The sequence below is a fragment of the Symphodus melops genome, assembly GCF_947650265.1.
Source record: "Symphodus melops genome assembly, chromosome: 12".
NCBI classification, from domain to species: Eukaryota; Metazoa; Chordata; class Actinopteri; order Labriformes; family Labridae; genus Symphodus; species Symphodus melops.
In genome coordinates this window covers 259,880-282,379 of record NC_136702.1, presented here as the reverse complement: position 1 = coordinate 282,379, position 22,500 = coordinate 259,880, and the positions used below count along the sequence as shown (strand labels likewise).

Genomic DNA, 22,500 nt, shown 5'->3' with positions numbered 1-22,500 from the left:
CTGCAGGGGGCGCTGGAGTCCCCCGTGTGTCCCTGCAGGGGGCGCTGCAGTCCCCCGTGTGTTCCTGCAGGGGGCGCTGCAGTCCCCGTGTGTCCCTGCAGGGGGCGCTGGAGTCCCCCGTGTGTCCCTGCAGGGGGCGCTGGAGTCCCATGGATGGCGGTCTCCGTGCTGGAAATGCTGTCTCAGGCTAACTTTGAGTCAAGCTAACGACAGGCTGAGAGCTGAGGCGGGTTTTAAGCCTCCTGACAAACCGTGACACGGCGCCCACCTGTCAATCAGCTCAGCTACACGCCTTATTGTGAATAACTCTGATCCTTCATCCAATCAAAACTGCTGAGTCATGAAAACATTCCCCCCGTACAGTGTGTGTGGATGGAGACATGAGCTAATCACACCTATTTGGTTTTAACTCAACACTGCGTGTGTGTGTGTGTGTGTGTGTGTAGGTAGGTGTGAGTGTGTGTGTGTGTGTGTAGGTGTGAGTGTGAGTGTGAGTGTGTGTGTGTAGGTGTGAGTGTGTGTGTGTGTGTGTGTGTAGGTGTATGTACGTGTGTGTGTGTGTGTGTAGGTAGGTGTGAGTGTGTGTGTGTGTGTGTGTGTGTAGGTGTGAGTGTGAGTGTGTGTGTGTGACTGGGACGCCATCACAGAGTCATTAAGAGCGTAACAAAGACGTGACGGCGTTTCTTTGAGAAATGAAGGAAGTGGCGCTCCATGAAGCGTCTTACCTTGCAGCGTGTGCGACGTGTGTGTGTGTAGGTGTGAGTGTGTGTGTGAGTGTGTGTGTGTGTGTGTGTGTGTGTAGGTGTGAGTGTGAGTGTGTGTGTGTGTGTGTGTGTGTAGGTGTATGTACGTGTGAGTGTGAGTGTGTGTGTGTGTGTGTGTGTGTAGGTAGGTGTGAGTGTGTGTGTGTGTGTGTGTGTAGGTGTGAGTGTGAGTGTGTGTGTGTGTGTGTGTGTAGGTGTGAGTGTGAGTGTGAGTGTGTGTGTGTGTGTGTGTGTGTGTGTGTGTGTAGGTGTGAGTGTGAGTGTGAGTGTGAGTGTGAGTGTGTGTGTGTGTGTGTGTGTGTAGGTGTGAGTGTGAGTGTGAGTGTGAGTGTGTGTGTGTGTGTGTGTGTGTGTGTGTGTATGTACGTGTGAGTGTGAGTGTGTGTGTGTGTGTGTAGGTGTGAGTGTGAGTGTGAGTGTGTGTGTGTGTGTGTGTGTGTGTGTGTAGGTGTGAGTGTGAGTGTGAGTGTGAGTGTGTGTGTGTGTGTGTGTGTGTGTGTGTGTATGTACGTGTGAGTGTGAGTGTGTGTGTGTGTGTGTAGGTGTGAGTGTGAGTGTGAGTGTGAGTGTGTGTGTGAGTGTGTGTGTGTGTGTGTGTGTGTGTGTGTGTGTGTGTGTGTGAGTGTGAGTGTGAGTGTGTGTGTGAGTGTGTGTGTGTGTGTGTGTGTGTGTGTAGGTGTATGTACGTGTGAGTGTGAGTGTGTGTGTGTGTGTGTAGGTGTGAGTGTGAGTGTGAGTGTGAGTGTGTGTGTGAGTGTGTGTGTGTGTGTGTGTGTGTGTGAGTGTGAGTGTGAGTGTGTGTGTGAGTGTGTGTGTGTGTGTAGGTGTGAGTGTGAGTGTGTGTGTGAGTGTGAGTGTGAGTGTGAGTGTGTGTGTGAGTGTGTGTGTGTGTAGGTGTGAGTGTGAGTGTGAGTGTGTGTGTGTGTGTGAGTGTGAGTGTGTGTGTGTGTGTGTGTGTGAGTGTGTGTGTGTGTGTGTGTGTGTGTGTAGGTGTGAGTGTGAGTGTGAGTGTGAGTGTGTGTGTGAGTGTGTGTGTGTGTGTGTGTGTGTGTGTAGGTGTGAGTGTGAGTGTGAGTGTGTGTGTGTGTGTGAGTGTGAGTGTGAGTGTGAGTGTGTGTGTGTGTGTGTGTGTGTGTGTGGAGCTCCTGTGTTGTGAATCAATGTGACCTCACAGACTGGGACGCCATCACAGAGTCATTAAGAGCGTAACAAAGACGTGACGGCGTTTCTTTGAGAAATGAAGGAAGTGGGAAGTGGCGCTCCATGAAGCGTCTTACCTTGCAGCGTGTGCGACGTGGACTCTGCCAGAGCGCCACAGTTCGACTGGACCAAAGGACCTCTGATGGCGACCAGTGAACTCCCTCGGTTGGTCAGCGCTGCCTTCAGCGGCGCCACGTGATTGAACTGGACGGAGGAGAGGCAGCCGACGAAACCTTTGGACGCCGCTCGCGTCACGTCCTCGTTGAAGTTGTCTCCTCCTGACACAGGTGATGACATCACTCATTCGTTTGGATGGACACAGAGAGAACAAAGGAGGATGGCGAGGACTTACTGGTGACTTTGCCCAATGTCAGGGATCTGATTAAGATCAGCTCTGCATCCGATGACAGCGTGTACTTCGTGTGGACGTCCTGGTCGATCTGCTCCAGTGGAGAGAAATCAAATAACAAGCCAATTACAAGAAATCTAACCCGCGCTAACAGCAGCAGCAGCAGCACATTTCAATACATTATGGATCGAGCGGCGTGCTCTCTGCAGCTTCACGCTGAACCAGATCCGCCCACAGTTAGCTTTGAAGTGGTGTCGACCTCTCGCTCCGCCGCGCTGACTCAGTTGCATCACTTAACTTGATGATCTGCAATAAAGCGCTGCCGGTTTCTGATGACATCTCTGGCTGTTTTAAAAATAGCTCCAGAGGTTGGCGTGCGGGCGTGCGGGCGTGCAGGCGTGCGGGCGTGCGGGCGTGCGGAGACGTTCTAATGTGGAGGAACATTGATTTGAAAAGGATCTCCCACAAAGAGAAATGGAGGAAATCAAATGTGACTTCCTGCCTCATAACGAGAAACGTCGGCGTCACGTGATGAATAAAAATCCCTTCTGGAAGTCAAATCTGATGCTTTGGCGTGACGCGTTCTCACCGCTCTGACACGCTCCACGAGCAGACGGAGTGATTCAGCATCACATGCTTTTAAAGGAGCTTTGGCAGGGAGGGAAATTAAAAGCTGTCACCTGCCAAATGCACGCCGCACGCCGCACGTGTATGTCAGCAGTGCAGAGACTCTTCAGACGGACTCAAAGGAGACGTCTTTCTACAACACATCCCCGCCACACGGGACGCTCTCGTCACATATCAGAGAGGCTCAGAAAGGACCAATAGGGGACTCCGCCCTGACCAGCAGGTCGTGATAACGACGTGTGCAGGTCGTTTCTGTCCTGACCAGCCTGAACCCTCCAGATCTTAGTGATGACTTTCTGACAGCGACCACGCCTTCACGTTATTTACCGTCTGCTGAGTCATGCTTGGAGGCGTGAACAAAACAAACCCCTGAGGTTTTTACGACGCCTCGAAGCTCGCCACTCACCGATCTGACTTTAACCTTGAATTTCTGCTCACGGAATCTGAAGTTACCATGAAAGGTCAATACGACCTTGAGTCACACGGCGTCCGTCTGCTCACCTGTACATACAGGTTCTTTCCCACTCGGTGGATCCGGACCCGGTGAAGTCTTCCGTCTGCCAGGTTTCCAGGGGCGGGGCTAAACACGTCTGGCCTGGTGTCTGATTGGAGGTGATACCAGATCTGCAGACTCCCTGGACAGGAAGCACACAGAGTCAGTCCTCCTCATGTTAAACATGTTCTGTGTGTGTGTGTGTGTGTGTGTGTGTGTGTGTGTGTGTGTGTGTGTGTGTGTGTGTGTGCGTGCGTGCGTGCGTGCGTGCGTGCGTGCGTGTGTGTGTGTGGGCGCTGTTATGAGAGCTCGCCGGAGCAGAGCGAATAAGTCTGAAGTGATAGGGGTCACACGTCTTTATAAATAGACCTTAACGTCTTCAACTAACACACACACACACACACACACACACACACACACACACACACACACACACACACACACACACACACACACACACACACACACACACACACACACACACACACACACACACACACACACACCCTGGCGGGATGATAAAGAACGCTCTTGTTGTCAAAGCGCTCCGTGGAGTCCAGACGAAGACGGCGTTTCTTCCTTTAGGTCGCTCCAAGAGCTCGTCTTTCTTCCCTCACATCCCGAGTGTCCTACACTCCACCTGACCACCCAGTGTTTCCTTCCTTCCTTCCTTCCTTCCTTCCTTCCTTCCTTCCTCCTACACTCCACCTGACCACCCACTGTTTCCTTCCTTCCTTCCTTCCTTCCATCCTTCCTTCCTTCCTTCCTTCCTTCCATCCTTCCTTCCTTCCTTCCTTCCTTCCTACCTTCCTTCCTTCCTCCTACACTCCACCTGACCACCCACTGTTTCCTTATTTCCATCCTTCCATCCTTCCTTCCTTCCTTCCTTCCTTCCTTCCTTCCTTCCCTCCTTCCCTCCCTCCTTCCTTCCTTCCTTCCTTCCTTCCTTCCTTCCTTCCTTCCTTCCTTCCTTCCTTCCTTCCTTCCTACCTTCCTCCTACACTCCACCTGACCACCCACTGTTTCCTTATTTCCATCCTTCCATCCTTCCTTCCTTCCTTCCTTCCTTCCTTCCTTCCCTCCTTCCTTCCTTCCTTCCATCCTTCCTTCCTTCCTTCCTTCCATCCTTCCTTCCTTCCTTCCTTCCTTCCATCCTTCCTTCCTTCCTTCCCTCCTTCCCTCCTTCCCTCCCTCCTTCCTTCCTTCCATCCTTCCTTCCTTCCATCCTTCCTTCCTTCCTTCCTTCCTTCCATCCTTCCTTCCTTCCTTCCTTCCTTCCATCCTTCCTTCCTTCCCTCCTTCCCTCCTTCCATCCTTCCTTCCTTCCTTCCCTCCTTCCCTCCTTCCCTCCCTCCTTCCTTCCTTCCATCCTTCCTTCCTTCCATCCTTCCTTCCTTCCTTCCTTCCTTCCATCCTTCCTTCCTTCCTTCCATCCTTCCTTCCTTCCTTCCTTCCCTCCTTCCCTCCCTTCTTCCTTCCTTCCATCCTTCCTTCCTTCCTTCCATCCTTCCTTCCTTCCTTCCTTCCTTCCATCCTTCCTTCCTTCCTTCCTTCCCTCCTTCCCTCCTTCCCTCCCTCCTTCCTTCCTTCCATCCTTCCTTCCTTCCTTCCTTCCTTCCCTCCTTCCCTCCCTCCTTCCTTCCTTCCATCCTTCCTTCCTTCCTTCCTTCCTTCCCTCCTTCCCTCCCTCCTTCCTTCCTTCCATCCTTCCTTCCTTCCTTCCTTCCTTCCTTCCTTCCTTCCCTCCTTCCCTCCCTCCTTCCTTCCTTCCTTCCTTCCTTCCTTCCTTCCTTCCTTCCTTCCTTCCCTCCTTCCCTCCCTCCTTCCTTCCTTCCTTCCTTCCTTCCTTCCTTCCTTCCATCCTTCCTTCCTTCCTTCCTCCTACACTCCACCTGACCACCCACTGTTTCCTTCCTTCCTTCCTTCCTTCCTTCCTTCCTTCCTTCCTTCCTTCCTTCCTTCCTTCCTTCCTTCCTTCCTTCCTTCCTTCCTTCCTTCCTTCCTTCCTTCCTTGCACTCTGAGGTTTATTGGAGGCTGAATGAAGACAGATGCTTCTTAAAGCTGCAGAGCAGCAGGCGTCCATCTTTTCGTTAGTCTATAATCGGTCCGCTGTGTTCTGACTTCCTGCGGGCAGCTGAGCACAGGACGCCCATCAGCTGCCTCTTCACTGTCTGCGACGCCTTTCAACACATGAACCTGATATTTACTAAAACGTGCTGGAGACGCACACGCCTGCTCTGATTGGAGAGGACGCTCTCGTGGTTTAGGTGAAAAACACTTTTCTCTTCCTGTTTGATCTCGCCGTGTTTTGAACTCTCGTTGGTTCGTGGCGTGCACGTAAAGTGGACAAATCCACTGCTGAGGAAGCAAGCAGCCTGTGTAATTATGTGAGATCTGTGGGTAACCATGGCAACGTGTTTGTGTCAGCCTGTAACTGCTGAAATGTTTCTCTCATAATACAGTGAAAGGGCTTAAGACAAAGAACAGAGGCGTCCTTCATCACGTCGTCTTCTTCACGCAGTAATTGGATTCTGTGAAGTCGAGAACCACAGACCGCACGCCGCGTGCACACGTGCACACGTGCACACGTCCAGAGGTCACCGTGTTCAGTTTGACAGACAAACAGCTGAGCGTGCTGCTCTTCTCCTTAACGCCGTTATCTCGAGATCTCAAGTTAATTACTTTGTTATCTCCAGAAAATGAGATAATGAAGCCGCCATCACGAGAAAACAAAAAGGTCATTCCATCCGAAACACTTCCGGCGTTCATCGGGGATCAGGAGTGTGGTGTCAGCACGCACCCGTGAAGCCGCTCACGGAGAGACGAGGTCGTGAGCGATAACATTCACGCCGCTCTTTGTCACAGAAGCTCCGCCCCCTTCAGTCGTTTCTAAGTTGATCGAGAGGAACAAGAACCTCCAACATGGAGGATGGCGCCTCTCAAGTGCCGTCACGTCGGCGGGCAGCATGACGTCACAGGACTGGTGAGATTCTGAGATTCTGATTGGATGAATTCTAAAACCACGTGTTTGTAAACATGCATCAGCTGCACACAACATGAGCATGCTGTTTATTCAGCCAATCAGGACTTCAGGCTGAAAGCGTGAGATGACGAACCGTTCTTGGCGAGGATGACGGCGATGTACTGCTGGCTGAAGGTGCTGACGGTCAGCAGCATGGCGGGCCGCTGGGACGTGACGAAGCTGAAGGCCACGTCCTCTCTGGCTCGGCTCTCTGTGGAAACACTGGACGCCTGCCTGCTCCGGTTCTGCATCACGGAGAAGGGCTCCTGGAAGGTGTAGGTCACCGAGGACTCCGAGTCGAAGGACACCGACACCTCTGCAGGGACAAAAGGGAGAACAGGTTCAGGCTCCTTTTCTATTGGTTCCCTCTTGTTCTCATTTTGCTTTTATTCGACCGCTCGTGATGGGAAAAAGGGAATATCATGCAGCGGTGGCCTGGCCAGCTTCACCCGAGGACTCTGCTATGTAAAGATCCTTCCCTCTTGGTCTGGTTCGTTAAAGTCAAATAGACACAGGAGAGGAGCGGGAAGTGAGCCGTTGTCATGGCAACAGAAACATAAGAACACCGTACCAAACATAATGACACTTCTGATGCTGCGTTCACGCCGCTTCGACTGTCCCAGCGTCAGAGCTCCAGACATGTCAGGATTCTGAGCCAAGAATTCATAAATCAAGAGCTGATCTTAACTCACCATGAAAAGACGACAGAAGGCGAGATTCATCCACAGCTCCTCTTAAGACCCGTTTCCACCCAGCAGTCTGGTACGGATCGGTACAGTTCGGTTCGGTTAAGCCTGATCCCGTTTGTGTTTCCACCCGTGCTCTTCAGCTAACAGTTAATAGCTAACGGCTAACGGCTAACGGCTAACGGCTTACTAATAAATTCAACAAAGGAGAAAAACGCTACACAAACAAACCAACGCTGGAGACATCCAGCAGGTCATCTCCTCTGTCACTGTCATGTGACTCTTTATTACAAGAACTCAATCCAGCTTTGTTTCAGAGAAGGCTGTGAGCGGCGAGGACAAATACACACGCTAACAATCAATGCTTTAAACACGCCCACCACCTAACACAGGAAGTGACCATTCTTTCAACCAATCAGAGGACTGCAGTGTTTAGCTCCACATTCTTGGCTCCCCAACGGAAGGGTCCCAAAAAGTGGGACGGTACGGATCGGTTATTTGGGAATCTTTCCCGGGATTATTCTATGGAAACCGTACTGAGACGAACCGAGCCGGACCGCTGGGTGGAAACGGGTCTTTAAAGTCCCCTGTAATCAAACACAGAAGCTCAACAGGTTGTCGGCTTCCCCTCAGCTCTCAGTATTATAGTAAATACAGCAGCAGCAGAATAAGAACGCTGGTTGAATACCTGTGCACAGACACTGCTCCTGAAAAGCTCGCATGTCCATCAGGAGACGTAGACTAACCGCTTCCTTCTGCAGCAGGATGATAACTCTCTTCACAAGCTAAGTCGTGCCTCCTCGGAGGTTTGTGCAGAATAAACAGCTCGTGGAGTTATGTCGGGATAGAAGTCTCAGAGGGAACACAAACAGAGACGGACGGTATTGCATCACTGTCTAGTTTCACATCGTTCCTCACAGCTCATCATCCTGCTGCTCTGCACTCCTGCTGTATTTATTCCCTCAGTGAAGAGCAGGACGTAAAAGTGACAGCTCGCTTTGCACACAGTAAACGCTCTTTAATAAAAGCTTTTTAAAGTGAAGTCACTTTTTAATATGTCAAAAGTACAAAGAGCTTTAAAAAGCTGCCGTCCTGATATCAAACCCCTGAGCGTCTTCATGAAGTCAAACTCCGACAGAGACGTGATCAAAGAGACACGCTAAAGGAAATGTCTCTTATCAGAGAGAAGTCCTAAAGTAGAGACTCATGAAGTCACCTCGGCTCACTCTGAAGTTTACAGTCTTCTTTATGTTAATATATCAAACGTTGGCAAGATACAACAAACCCTCCAATCATGAGACAAGTCCATCCTCTCCGTCTTCAGCCTGCTCAAACAGGCCGTTTGGAGATGTTCCCTTCATGACATCACAAAGGGCAGTAGCCCCTCCCCCAGCTAGGTGTTTGTTCTGCCCTCTGAGTCTGCCTTCTCACCGTAAACAATAGGACATGGAGCCAGTGTGTGTGTGTGTTGCGCGCGCGCGCGTGCGCGCGTGCGTGCGTGCGTGCGTGCGTGCGTGCGTGCGTGCGTGCGTGTGTGCGTGCGTGCGTGCGTGCGTGCGTGCGTGTGTGTGTGTGTGTGTGTGTGCATGCTCTGCTGCAGATCATTTGCTCTAATGCATTTTAAATGTTCTTGGAGTCTGCAGTCAGGACAAGTATTAATTGCCTCTTGCATTAGTTGCATTAGTTGCATTAGTTGCGATGGAACAACCTTCACAATGATCGATTATTTGTTTGTAGTAATCACAGCCGATCTTTGAGAAGAATTAAATCAAGCGTGCTCGCTCATCTGCGCTCACCTTGGTCGCAGGTCGTCCCCCCGTACGCCGACTGGGAGCAGTCGCACACGTAGCCGTTGCTCTTCTCGATGCACCGCCCTCGGTTGTGGCAGAGGCTGCTGGAGCCGCTGCAGTAACCGGGACAACCGGAGCTCACGCCGGGCGTCATCCTCGCTCGTTCCTCCAGGTCCAAGCTCACGCCGTTGACAGTCAGAGTCCTGATGCAGCCCAGGAAGCCGCGCTGCTGGGAGGCGGTTCCTCCTGAGACACAGGCGGGACAGTGCTCAGAGGCTGAACGGGGAGAAACACTTTCTTTTTTATTGATCCTTTAAATTATTCAGTTGATTAAAAACTACTTTCGTACTGAGAAACAGGAAACTGGGTAAAGTTTTCTTATTGCACACACAGCGCCCCCTGCAGGCACTCAAGGTCACTCTGCCTTTGTTGTATTTACAGATAATGCAGGAAGTGACCCTTTGAGAAGCCACGCCCTCACCAGGAAGTGACCCTTTGTCAGCCACGCCCTCACCAGGAAGTGACCCTTTGAGAAGCCACGCCCTCACCAGGAAGTGACCCTTTGTCAGCCACGCCCTCACCAGGAAGTGACCCTTTGAGAAGCCACGCCCTCACCAGGAAGTGACCCTTTGTCAGCCACGTCCTCACCAGGAAGTGACCCTTTGAGAAGCCACGCCCTCACCAGGAAGTGACCCTTTGAGAAGCCACGCCCTCACCAGGAAGTGACCCTTTGTCAGCCACGTCCTCACCAGGAAGTGACCCTTTGTCAGCCACGCCCTCCTTGGTTCCTGTTGCTAGGCTCGTCTGCCCGTCACCAGGCTGAGCTGGTCTCTTAATGACCAAGTCCACGCCACATGCCGCCACAGATTCATTCAGAGAATCACCTGGAGGTGTCTGTGTGGTCTGATTATTTCCTCTGTTATGATTGGACGCTGCCCATCATTACGACCTCCCCTGCTGCTTTGCATTGTGGGAAACAGTGAGGCAGATTAGACTTCTAATCACAGTAATGAAGTGGTGGTCTTGATTTGGAGTCCGCCCGTCTGAGACCTCGGAGGAGTGAGCGAGTGATGAAGCGTCGTGGCTAAATGTAGCACAGTGCTGTGAACGCTAACCATCAGGATGCACGCTTCATCAGGCCGCTGGGTTACAGCCCGCCTCTCACCGCGAGCGGCACCGCAGGGGGCGAGAGAGCGCCCTCCCTCTGACACCCTAACACGTGTATGAACAGGCTCCCTGCTGTGTTAGCACCACGCTGCACACGTGTGTGTGTGTGTGTGTGTGTGTGTGTGAAGTCATCAGAGACGGAGACTCATGAAAACAACACTTCACCACGTCACACATAAACATCAGTACTGTTCAATGAAGGCTATGACATCACAGCGTCCTGTTTGTGCACGCCGTTAACAACGGTCTTCATTTATCTGTTGAAACAGGTTTAATCGACGTCAGTCAACAGTCAGTGTGACGTTCTGATTGGATCTTTGCATCGTGGAGGCGGGCTTTAAGCCTCCTGACAAACCGTTACACGGCGCCCGCCTGCTTTTATACACAAGGGGAGGAGCCGGCCGTCCCGTCCATGTGAACACAGCTCTGACAACAACACAGCCAGCAGGAGACATCTAAATGTCCTTCAGCAGCGTCTCTGACCACACGCCGTGAAGAGGACGTCTCATAGAAACAAGGAGGAGGACAGAAGGCGGTTGCTTCCATCAGGCGTCTTTCCGGTGTCAGCTGACCTCGCGTCCTCCTGGACACAGAAGGACAGAACAGGACTCTGCTCACAGTCACTTTTCCACGCTCGGGCGGCGCCGCTCGCCTCCACAGACGATTTCAACGAATCAGGAGAGCAATATCTCTCTCTGACGATCGCCATGACCACCCACGACAGACGGAGAGAGGCGGCGTACACGAACGAGCTCGCCACTTTGTGCAAACACAGGAGCAAGACGTGAGGGAGACTTTGAAGACGCAGAATGAAACGCCACGCTTCACGTGACGCTTCGGCCTGCGTTCAGCTGACCGTGGTCAGACGGAGGAAGTGATGGCGTGATTGACGTGGTCATGTACGCACACGTGGACTTGATGTGGGTTCATGGTCATCGTCCAGCCTACCTACAAACAGCTGGCTGCTGAGCCGTAAGCGGGGGTGTCCATCAGCCGGCGCCTCCAGGAAGCGGAGCGGGAGCTGGTCGACCTGCAGGGACGCCTCCTTCACGTTACGCTCCGCCCTCACGTAGTGCCACTGCCTGTCGTTCAGCGGGACGTGAGACTTCACGGACAGGAAGACCGGACCGTCTCCCACATCAAAGGAGAACGCCACCACCGAGGGAGCTGCAGGGACACACACACACACACACACACACACACACACACACACACACACACACACACACACACACACACACACACACACACACACAGGGTCAGGATGTGGGGGTCTCTCTCTCTCTCTCTCTCTCTCTCTCTCTCTCTCTCTCTCTCTCTCTCTCTCTCTCTCTCTCTCTCTCTCTCTCTCTGCACTGAGAGCTCCGCCCACAGCTTGGAGAACCAAACACACAGTAATGTTTCCACAGCGGCTGTGTGTGTGTGTGTGTGTGTGTGTGTGTGTGTGTGTGTGTGTGTGTGTGTGTGTGTGTGTGTGTGTGTGTGTGTGTGTGTGTAAGAAGTGAGTGCTCTGTGTGTTCATTAAGGCTTCCTGCTGCACCAGTCAGACGGCGAGGCTTTAAGGACGGCCATGTGTCATTAGGATCATCACGCCGCGCCGCCTCGACAGCCCGCCTCTCTGGGAAATGAAAGTGTCAGCTCGCTGTGTGTCATGGTGTGTGTTCTGATGCACGCCGCTCGGCGTGTTGACTCACAGCTGAGCTCGGCTCGGATGAAGTCCTTGAGGCCCAGGTTCTCCAGGAACACGCCTGAGGGGGCGCTGGTCTTGAAGTAGAAGGAGATGTCGGAGGCGAGCTCAGCCTGCAGCGTGGGGAAGTAGAGGTAGGACGACTCCTGGTAGAAGGACGCCGCGTTCCAAATCGACTCTGCCGGAGAGAGACGGACACGTCTTCTGTCATCACGCCATCTTTAATCAGCTGATGAAACAGGAAGTGAGGTCTCTGTTTCCTGTTTCACAGCACGAGGTCCAATCAGAGGACAAACATGTGACCCCCCCCCCCCGCAGCGAGTCGGACACACTGCTGAGGTGATCACCTACTGTCGCCATAACAACGCAGAGCGCCCACGTGGTACACCGCCTGAGAGCCCGTCCTGTTGGTGTCCCCGATCACCAGCTGGCTCACCGGGAGGTGGTCCTTATAGGACAGGACTCCTGTGTCATTAGCCCTGTGAGACACACACACACACACACACACACACACACACACACAGACACACACACACAGACACACACACACACACACACACAGACACACACACACACACAGACACACACAGACACACACACACACACACACACAGACACACACACACACACACACACACACACACACAGACACACACACACACACACACACACACACACACACACACAGACACACACACACACACACACACAGACACACACACACACACAGCAGAGATAAATAAATGCAGCAGGTCGTCGGGTGTTTTCCTGCAGTAAACACATCAGCGATCTATCACGCCGCCGACAACTGCCCGTGGAAATATGCACACGGCGCCGAACGGAGACGAGCTGTGGAGTGGATTTACATACGGTAAATACACACACACACACACACACACACACACACACACACACACACACACTGCACTTTTTGTTTCTTCTGTTTTATGAGTTTGATCATCCAGCGAGTACCATGCGTGTGCGGTGGCGTGTACCATGCGTGTGCGGTGGCGTGTGGCGTGTACCATGCGTGTGCGGTGGCGTGTACCATGCGTGTGCGGTGGCGTGTACCATGCGTGTGCGGTGGCGTGCGGCGTGTACCATGCGTGTGCGGTGGCGTGCGGCGTGTACCATGCGTGTGCGGTGGCGTGCGGCGTGTACCATGCGTGTGCGGTGGCGTGCGCCGTGTACCATGCGTGTGCGGTGGCGTGCGGCGTGTACCATGCGTGTGCGGTGGCGTGTACCATGCGTGTGTGGTGGCGTGTACCATGCGTGTGCGGTGGCGTGCGGCGTGTACCATGCGTGTGCGGTGGCGTGTGGCGTGTACCATGCGTGTGCAGTGGCGTGTACCATGCGTGTGCGGTGGCGTGTGCCATGCGTGTGTGGTGGCGTGCGGCGTGTACCATGCGTGTGTGGTGGCGTGCGGCGTGTACCATGCGTGTGTGGTGGCGTGCGGCGTGTACCATGCGTGTGCGGTGGCGTGCGGCGTGTACCATGCGTGTGCGGTGGCGTGCGGCGTGTACCATGCGTGTGCGGTGGCGTGCGGCGTGTACCATGCGTGTGCGGTGGCGTGAGGCGTGTACCATGCGTGTGCGGTGGCGTGCGGCGTGTACCATGCGTGTGCGGTGGCTTGTACCATGCGTGTGCGGTGGCGTGTACCATGCGTGTGCGGTGGCGTGCGGCGTGTACCATGCGTGTGCGGTGGCGTGAGGCGTGTACCATGCGTGTGCGGTGGCGTGTACCATGCGTGTGCGGTGGCGTGCGGCGTGTACCATGCGTGTGCGGTGGCGTGCGGCGTGTACCATGCGTGTGCGGTGGCGTGCGGCGTGTACCATGCGTGTGCGGTGGCGTGAGGCGTGTACCATGCGTGTGCGGTGGCGTGAGGCGTGTACCATGCGTGTGCGGTGGCGTGCGGCGTGTACCATGCGTCTGAGTCGGCGTCACAGTTGCAGAAGAAGTTCATGTCGATGCAGTTCTCCTCCAGGCTGCAGGAGCACTGCTGGACTCCGGGCAGGAAGCCTCCCCAGTAGCTCCGCCTCTCTCCTTCCCGGTCCAGCCACCAGGACAGCGGGCTGCCGTCTGCAACAAAACAACAGCAGAGCAAACAGTTGGTTTCCATGGCAACAGCACGGCGCCTTCACAGGTCAAATCGGCCACATGTGGAGAACTGCAGCGAGGATCACATGATCAGCTCGTCCTCTCAGGTCAGCAGGCGGGAAAACCTCATTAACGTGTCAACCCAATCAGAAACACACACACACACACACACACACACACACACACACACACACACACACACACACACACACACACACACACACACACACACACACACACACACACACACGTAGCTGTTGAAGGGAGACGGCGCCGCAGTGATGGCGGTTTGTCTCCTCCTGACTCGTCTGCCAGTGTCAGCGTGGCTGCACGCCGACGCCACAATTCCTCACCTCCACCGAGGGGTTAAGTCCAGCTTCAACCGTCCGTCACACGGCGTGACCCCGCATACCAGATGAGCCAGCGAGGCCGGAAAAACCCCATTAGACCGCACGCCACATGCTGCAGCGCCCACACAGGATACATGTTAGCATGTCTGAACACACACGCCGTATGAGTCACCAGCACGCCAACTCTGCTCTCCGTGTAGATAACCATCCCCAGACTTACCTCTCCTCCGTCCTCGTCCTCGCTGCACGCAGACTTACCTCTCCTCCGTCCTCGTCCTCGTCCTCGTCCCCGTCCTCGCTGCACGCAGACTCACCTCTCCTCCATCGGTCAGAACAACAGCTCCACTAATAAGAACGGGCAACAATCAATATTTCCTGAAGGAGAGCGGCGCCTCGCTCTCTCCCTCTGATTGGCCGGATATTGACAGAACCATGAACAGACGAGTCTCCTTCACGCCGACACACGGGAACATGCTGCAGGTGGACTCGACCACACCACATGAAGCCGATTCAGACGTGCAGAGAGCTGCAGATCCTGGAGTGTCCACTAGAGGTCGTCACCCCCTAACCCTAACCCCCCCCCCCCCCCGGGTCGTCTCAGAGGGCGTTACAGAGGAGAGGCGGAGCCAGTGCTGAGTGTGTGCGCATGTCTGGCTGTGTGTATGTGGAGCCGTGCTCTCTGGCTCGACCACGACATGATGCAGGATCAAAGAGAGCTGCACGCCACCCTTTTTTCAAAGACAGTCGGCCGTCAACTTTAATGAAGGCGTCCATTAGTCAACCTGGAACTTTAATGAGAACACGAGAGGCCAGGCTGGAGCACGGCGGTCATTACGCTGAGAGTTTCTTCAGCATCAAGTCAGCCAAGTAAACAAGTGTTGGACGATGTAAATCAGGAAGTGTGCAGCATTACGAGGACGTCTGTTCCACGTGAGCCACTGAGACGGCGAGCGGCACGCGTGCGTCTCTAATCCCACGTGGCGGCTCTGAACAGCTGCGCCCGTCGTTTCTTTCTCTCCGTGTGAATTTGCATAAGTGCCTTTTCCTCCAATAATGAACGTGAATATGTGTTGAAGCATGTTCAGTCCAAACGTGCTCGGCTCACTGACGGCTACAGATTTATTTCACCTGAAGTTTGAAGCTTCCAAATATTCTCAAAGTGTCCCCTCTCTGAAGTCGGCGTGATAATCAACTTGTTTGCTGGCACACGCATGGCGCCCTGGGAAATCTGGGACTTCATGAATGTTTCATGATTTAAGAGCAAATGTTTGGATGTTTGGGACACGGAGGGAGCCGGAGCACTTTAAGATGAACTTCTTGTTACTGTGGAAACAAAGAAAGACGGCGGCAGCTCCGTCCCCCGACGCTGCCAAACAATGGAGACTCCCCGTGTCCACAGGTCGACTTGATCAAACAGCAGAGACAGCTGGGACTCAAGACGCAGGTACAAAAGTCGACCTTGGCTCAACTCCAGCACGAAGCAGCAACCAATAAGAGGACAGCAGCTCGGACCTGGCTGCTGTAAAGTGAATCATTCTGGAGAGTTCTGATGTTTCTCAAACTTCCTGCCATGTACTGCGTGTGTCACCGGCAGCACGCCTCCACTCCTGCAGACCCGCCGCTGCTTTTCAATCCACGGCTGTTTTTAGCTCCAACACCCACTTAACAAGCTAACGCTGCCAGCCTCCAACAAAACACTACAACAGACACTTCTCCAGTTCTTCCTCTGCTGCGTGTCGACAGCTGAGTCTGCACGTCTAAAAGCGTTTTGGATAGCTGGGACTTTTCCCCTCATATTTAATAACCTGATAAAAAAGGATCTCAGGAGTCATCCTGGGTTATTTATTTGTAAGTATTTGTCGCGCTGCAGGAGCAGAAAGAGAAAAATCATGTTTTACTCTTCTTTACAGCGTCGATGTAAAACCACAAACATGCTTCATATTGAAACACGTCGTCCTCTCTCCTCGTCAGGAGCCTGATGCAGATCAACACGGTGCAAAGAGAGGCTTTTAACGAGCTGCTGCATTAAAGCATCAGTGGCAATTATTGTCACTGAGAGAAACGACTCGTAGTGACGATGAATGTTTACTCCATTAGTCCAGGGAAGGGCAGTGAGTAAAAAGCAGGCCTGGATTTAAGTCCTACACTCAGAGTGACTGATAGACTCCTGGTAGACCTGGATCCACCTTCAATCCTGCTGTTGTGTTAGTGAGGAGCTCAGGATGCTCTCACCTTTAGTGTTGAACAGATGCGACTTCTTGCAGTTGTAAACCACTTCCTGTTGGCACTGCTCCGACCCGGACACGATGGCCCGGAGCTGTTGGGCCGAGGCGCTGTAGTTGAGCGTCATGATGTGCGGTCTGTGAAGAGACGAGCCCTGCACGGTGACAGGAGCTGTGATGTTGTGTGTCAACACCGTCCACACCTTCTCCTCTAAAAGACAAACATGTGAATCTGTTAGCATCAACTGCTAACACTTTCTACTAAAACAAGTGACACTAGCTTCCACGTGCACACACCGTGGTTCTTCTTAACGGTTCAATACGTCTCAGAGACCCTCAAAACATAAACCCCTATAACCCCTCTATTTCAGCCCTGCTCAGAACAGGCTGTTTCTGTGTCTGTAGCTTTAAATATGTAAATGAGCTGTGTCTGACCACGCCCCCTCTCTGGAAGGGCTCGGGTGTACTCGCTGCTTTCTGGCTCCATGTCCTATTGTTTACAGTGAGAAGGCAGACTCAGAGGGCAGAACAAACACCTAGCTGTGGGAGTGTCACCCACCTGGGGGAGGGGCTACTGCCCTTTGTGATGTCATGAAGGGAACATCTCCAAACGGCTTGTTTGGGCAGGCAGAAGACGGAGAGGATGGACTTTTCTCATCATTGGGGGGTTTGTAGAGTCAGAGGAACATGGAGGAGAGGAATGTGACCTTTGACCTTTATAAGAGTATTTACATTTTTGTAATATAATAAATGAAGAAGATAAACTAAAAACTGTCAGCTGTCCTACAGTATAAGAGGTGGGCGTCGGCCTCTTTGTGTGGGGTATATTTTTCACGGGGGCGTGGTGACCGTGGTCGTTAGCGAGGCGCGGACACTTTGTGTGTTGTTGATGCTGGTGACATTTCACTTTGAATAACGAACGCTCCTGTTTCCAGGCAACAGTCTGATCACCTTCTCCTATCCCCAATCTGTCAACCTGAAAACCTCTCAGAGCTCTGAAACATCCCTCCCACTGTCTCTCTGCTCGCGCTGCATGGCTGCCTTCACTTTGACACTATTACTAATTATGAACTGACTCTACATTTGCATGCTGAGGAGCGTTTGCTCGATCACAAGAGGAAATCCATCGCCGCTCCGCTTCCACAATGTTGACTTTGCATTCGAGAGAATCTCGTCTCTGGGATTCTTCTCGTCAGGATGTCCGGCTTACACTTATTTACATTTCTAATTGAGGTCAAGTCCGGGCTGTCCGACAGTGACGATGAGTCTGAGAAGAGCCGACAGGCAGGAGGAGCCGGCGCCGCTCTCCTCGCCGTCTTCCTCCCCGTCTGTAACATCAGCGCTACAGTGACCTTGAGGAGGACGAAGGTTGTGACAGCTCCATGATGGATTCTGTCTCTGCGCTGTCACAACTTAACGGAACACATTTTGTCCTCTGTGTCATGGCGCCCGTGGATCAGGGCGAGCTGTCTGTCAGGTGACGCCTCAGGAGACGGTCCAGGGGAAAACCGCTCGGACTGACAGTGGACGCAGTCTGGACACGAAGCCTTGTGGTTAATGAGGGCGCCAGTTGTACGACGTGCGGGTTTGAATCCGACCTTTTCTGGACGTTTTTAAACCTTGTTTGTTTTTAACACTGTAAATAACGAAAGGCCAGATGGGAAATTCCCCGTGCTCTCCGAGCGCTGCAGAGCGCCGTGTAATTATGTTTGGACATTTGTGCTGCCGTGAGCATTTTAAGGAATGATCTCATCGACCTCGAGCATTAAACAAACACGGGGACAACGGAGCGCTCTGTGAAATCTGAAGCCGAGGGAATAATCCCAATCTCCAGAATCTGGGTTTAAAGATGGAGATGTGTTTTTCTGGATGATTCTCGCTCAGCACGCCGTCAGTTCAAAATGTCCGCCGTGCACTTTTAATGTCTCATCGTTTAACAGCAGACATGAGAGGGAGCGAGCAGATTAAAGCTCCCACTGGGATCAGCCCTCTGACTTTAATGACCCCATGCTTTCATGCAAATTGCAGCCTCTGGAGGCCACTGGCCTCCACAGCTCGTTAAGTCGGGATCTCCCACAGACCGCCGCCGCAGCTAACGGAAGCATTACTGTGATGATGAGTGCTCATGAAGGCCGGATCATATCTTAAAATAGCTCGATCATGTCAGTGATTCTGAAATCCTCCTGATGCACCTCACAGACTACCCCTGTCTGACAGGAGGGGGCGGAGTCTCTGAGGCTACGCGACTCGATGAGGAAGAACATATGACATGTTCCAAACACTGAAGAGAATCACCTTCTATCAATCTGGTTATTTCTTTGATTGATCTTTCTGCTTTCACCCTAAAAATCTACCGTCCAGAGTCCGTGGCTGCAGAAGTGGTTTTCACACCGTTGTTTGGCGAGCGGCGAGGACTTATCGATCGTTTTTTACTGCTTTAAAAGCAGCAGGACTCGTTTCCCACTGAACCAAAGCAAACAGGTTCCAGGAGGCAGCGCCCTGAGATCACTCCAGTGTACACACACAGACGTTTACTGAACATATCGACTGCTCACAGATATGTTCTTCAGCCTCACGAGCCGCGCTGAGAGCTCCTAATGATTTCTGTCTGCATGCTGGACTGTCACGCAGCTGTTGACTTATTGATCAGCGCAGAGCTTCACTCTGCCAGCTCTCAGATGAACTCAAACACAGAGTAAAGGTGACAACATGTGAGCCTGATGATCTCACCTGTCATGTTGCAGTAAACCTGTGTGGCTCCCAGCGGACCGCTCCCATCCGGATCAATGGAGAAGAAGCCCGAGGAGCTGCCAATCAGCTTGTAGGCCTCGCAGGACGACTCGTAGATGGCTGGAAGAAAAAGAGACGGGACAGGAATCAGCTCACGCTCTGACAGCTCTCTGCTCACATGTTTTCATCCTTCAGTCAAATATCAGAGCTTGTTGCTGAGCGGTGTTTCAGCTCCATGTTCCTGCTGTCACTTTTCTTTCTGTAACGTCTCCTGAAGTCTCCAACAGAGAAACCATCAGTCATTAGAGCTTCACTATGAGCTTTAAACGTTCATCTCCATAAATATAGGGATGACTAAACGTTGACCCCCCCCTCCTCTCACACAGGTCAGCATGTGGTGGACACTGTAGCTTCAGTGTTTAGCCAGCTCTGCATGTGGTGGACACTGTAGCTTCAGTGTTTAGCCAGCTCTGCATGTGGTGGACACTGTAGCTTCAGTGTTTAGCCAGCTCTGCATGTGGTGGACACTGTAGCTTCAGTGTTTAGCCAGCTCTGCATGTGGTGGACACTGTAGCTTCAGTGTTTAGCCAGCTCTGCATGTAGAGACACTGTAGCTTCAGTGTTTAGCCAGCTCTGCATGTGGTGGACACTGTAGCTTCAGTGTTTAGCCAGCTCTGCATGTGGTGGACACTGTAGCTTCAGTGTTTAGCCAGCTCTGCATGTGGAGGACACTGTAGCTTCAGTGTTTAGCCAGCTCTGCATGGGTCTGTAAAGCTTTCTGCGTTCTAACCTCTCTCCATGTTTCATCTCCAACATTGATCCTAGTTTGAGCAGCTTTCTGCTGCTGGAGCTTATTAGAAACATGCAGAGGCTTTTTAGCTCGGGTACAATCACTTCTATCTGAAGCAGTTCCACTGCCCGCTTCCATCGCTGCAACACCTGTTCACCTGATAACTGCTCTCATATCTGGCAAACCCAGGGGCGTCCAAAACGGCCTTCAAAGCCCCGCCTACCTTCTCTGGTCCAATCAGATCCAGAGCATTCAGGAGCAGAATCTAAAGTTAGAAGGAGGACATACTGGCTGCTGCATTGTTGTCAGAGAAGCTTCAACACAGCAGGTTTCCTTCATGATCACACAGGAAGAGAGCAGCTCTCTGATTGGCTGATTGATCACGCAGGAAGAGAGCAGCTCTCTGATTGGCTGATTGATCACAGACGAAGAGAGGAGCTCTCTGATTGGCTCTTTAAGCAGAAAGCTAACATGTTAACAGTTCAGAATAAAAACACAGTTTAATCTGTTCTCCTGTTTTGGTGATTCTCCTTCTTAAAGTTTGAGGTATGGAAACAGGTCGATGTTTTTCGGGGGAGTTTGGTGGCTGTCAGGGTTAGAAAGTAAAATATTTTTGAATTCAGCAGACGCTCTTAACTGTCATGTTCCCTCCGACATGCTAAGACGACTGCATATAAACAAGAAATCAGTATTCTGCAGCTCACTCGTCGCCTCCAACAGAAGTGTGCACAGCAGATATCACCTGTAAGGAAGAACTCCCACGTCTGCAGTCAGTCTGAAGTCACAGTCTGAACTATTTAAGGATAAAGAAACAACTACAGCGAGTGAGGTGTTGTCAGGTCGAGGCAGGTCAGGTTTTGTCCCGCTCAGGTACAGGACCAGATGACACGGCTCAGTTGACTGATAATAAATGAGGCGGGTGTAATAGCCGGTTTGAGACGCTCACAGTTATGACAGGTGGCTCCGGAGTATCCTGTCCCCGAACAGTCGCAGGAGAAGGAGCTCCACGTCTGAGAGCAGCGGCCTCCGTGCTCGCACAGGTTCGGAAGGCATCTGTAAAAAAAGAGACATGAGCAGGTTTCACACCAGGCTTCACTGCTCATTACAAACACTGAAGCTTCATAACAACATCCTCCAGTGTTTCCTGCTCACTGATTGCTTGTTGGCAGAAAGTGAGGATTAGACTTAAATCAAAACGCTGACCACAAGTCAAGCAAGAGGCGTTAAAGGCTCGGTAACGTCCACCAACAGGGGGCGCTCAATCAAGACCAGAACAAAAGATGATGTGGAGGCTGGCAGGGAATCATGGGAGTGATTCTCTCTGCTCCTCCCGATGAAAACGACTTCACAGTGCAGTCATGACGACCAGGTATAACCCACATGACGTTTTTACCACGCTTCCTTATAGACTGGTAGAGTAATGACATATTCTTGTTGGCCAACCCGAAAAAATGGCGCCGGTGGTTCCTTCGAAAATTCACCTCTGGGATTTTTTACATTTTGGATCATTGCAGAAAATAATCTCTGTATCAAACACATGTTTCTGATGCTGTTTAGTTCAGCAGGATAATCTTTACAGATGAACATCATTTATATGAAGTTTGAAGAGTTAATGCAGCCCAGAGAAGTAAAAAGCTAACGTTATGCGCTAGCGAACTACACCGCGAGTTATTTATAATGACGTCTCGACCGTTATGCTTCATCGATCTAGTTAATCGATTCTATCGATCTAGCTAATCAGCGGATTTGACAAGCTAGCTAAACGTTAGCTTAATAAGTTGTTTATTAACCTAATATTTACAAGAACACTGAAAAACATGACTAGAGGCTGTAAGGAGGATTAGGGAGAGAGTTCCCGGCGTGATGACGTTTAATGTCTCCATGACAACCACTGTAGTTTCAGTTAGCTACTCGTTAGCAACCACTGTAGTTTCAGTTAGCTACTCGTTAGCAACCGCCGTTTAAAGTTCACGTAAAAACTTTAAAAGTCACAAGTGTTGGTCTGAGCTAACGTAGTTTATCTTGTCTAACAAAACATCAACATCTCTTCAGCTCGTGTTAACCACAGATCTTATTTCAGTCTAAACACAAACATTTAGACTTTTAGAGGTTAGAACCACGGCGCTAAAATGCTAACTCACTTCCTGGTTTAAGGACTCAAAACTACACCAGTCTATGCACCCGTTGACTTAACACCTGGTGTTACCACGGCAACGATAAACAAGTCGTGTCTGTCAACGCATCCCGTTACCACGTCATCATCTACTCCTGTCATAATCACACGAAATTTAGGGGGCGCTGGAGATGTGACTTCCTGTGCTTCTGCAGACTCTAGTGGACACTCCAGGTACTGCAGGATGTTACACTTCAGCCCTGAGCAAACAAACAGTCTGAGTGGATGTATGTGAAGATAAATAAAATGAAAACACATTCCGACTGGAACGCGAGGAGAGAACATCACAGCAGCCTGAAACAATAACACTTCCTGCAGCAGACGAGGAGGAAAAACAAACCTCTCAGGTATT

At 51.9% G+C, this 22,500-nt stretch overlaps 1 protein-coding gene across 1 annotated transcript in view; it reads right to left on the bottom strand.

The window, feature by feature from the left end:
- LOC306832924 (contactin-associated protein-like 5) overlaps nt 1-22,500 on the bottom strand; it is a gene marked incomplete at its 5' end in the record, with an annotated part of 45,816 nt that overhangs the window by 4,122 nt on the left and 19,194 nt on the right. The window contains 12 exons of the mRNA XM_079357945.1: nt 2,042-2,242; nt 2,317-2,404; nt 3,442-3,575; nt 6,551-6,772; nt 8,939-9,178; nt 11,048-11,266; nt 11,794-11,964; nt 12,138-12,265; nt 13,709-13,865; nt 16,466-16,666; nt 19,186-19,305; nt 20,922-21,028. Of these exons, the coding sequence (XP_079214071.1) occupies nt 2,042-2,242; nt 2,317-2,404; nt 3,442-3,575; nt 6,551-6,772; nt 8,939-9,178; nt 11,048-11,266; nt 11,794-11,964; nt 12,138-12,265; nt 13,709-13,865; nt 16,466-16,666; nt 19,186-19,305; nt 20,922-21,028 (1,988 nt within the window). The remainder of the gene's footprint in view (nt 1-2,041; nt 2,243-2,316; nt 2,405-3,441; nt 3,576-6,550; nt 6,773-8,938; nt 9,179-11,047; nt 11,267-11,793; nt 11,965-12,137; nt 12,266-13,708; nt 13,866-16,465; nt 16,667-19,185; nt 19,306-20,921; nt 21,029-22,500) is intronic.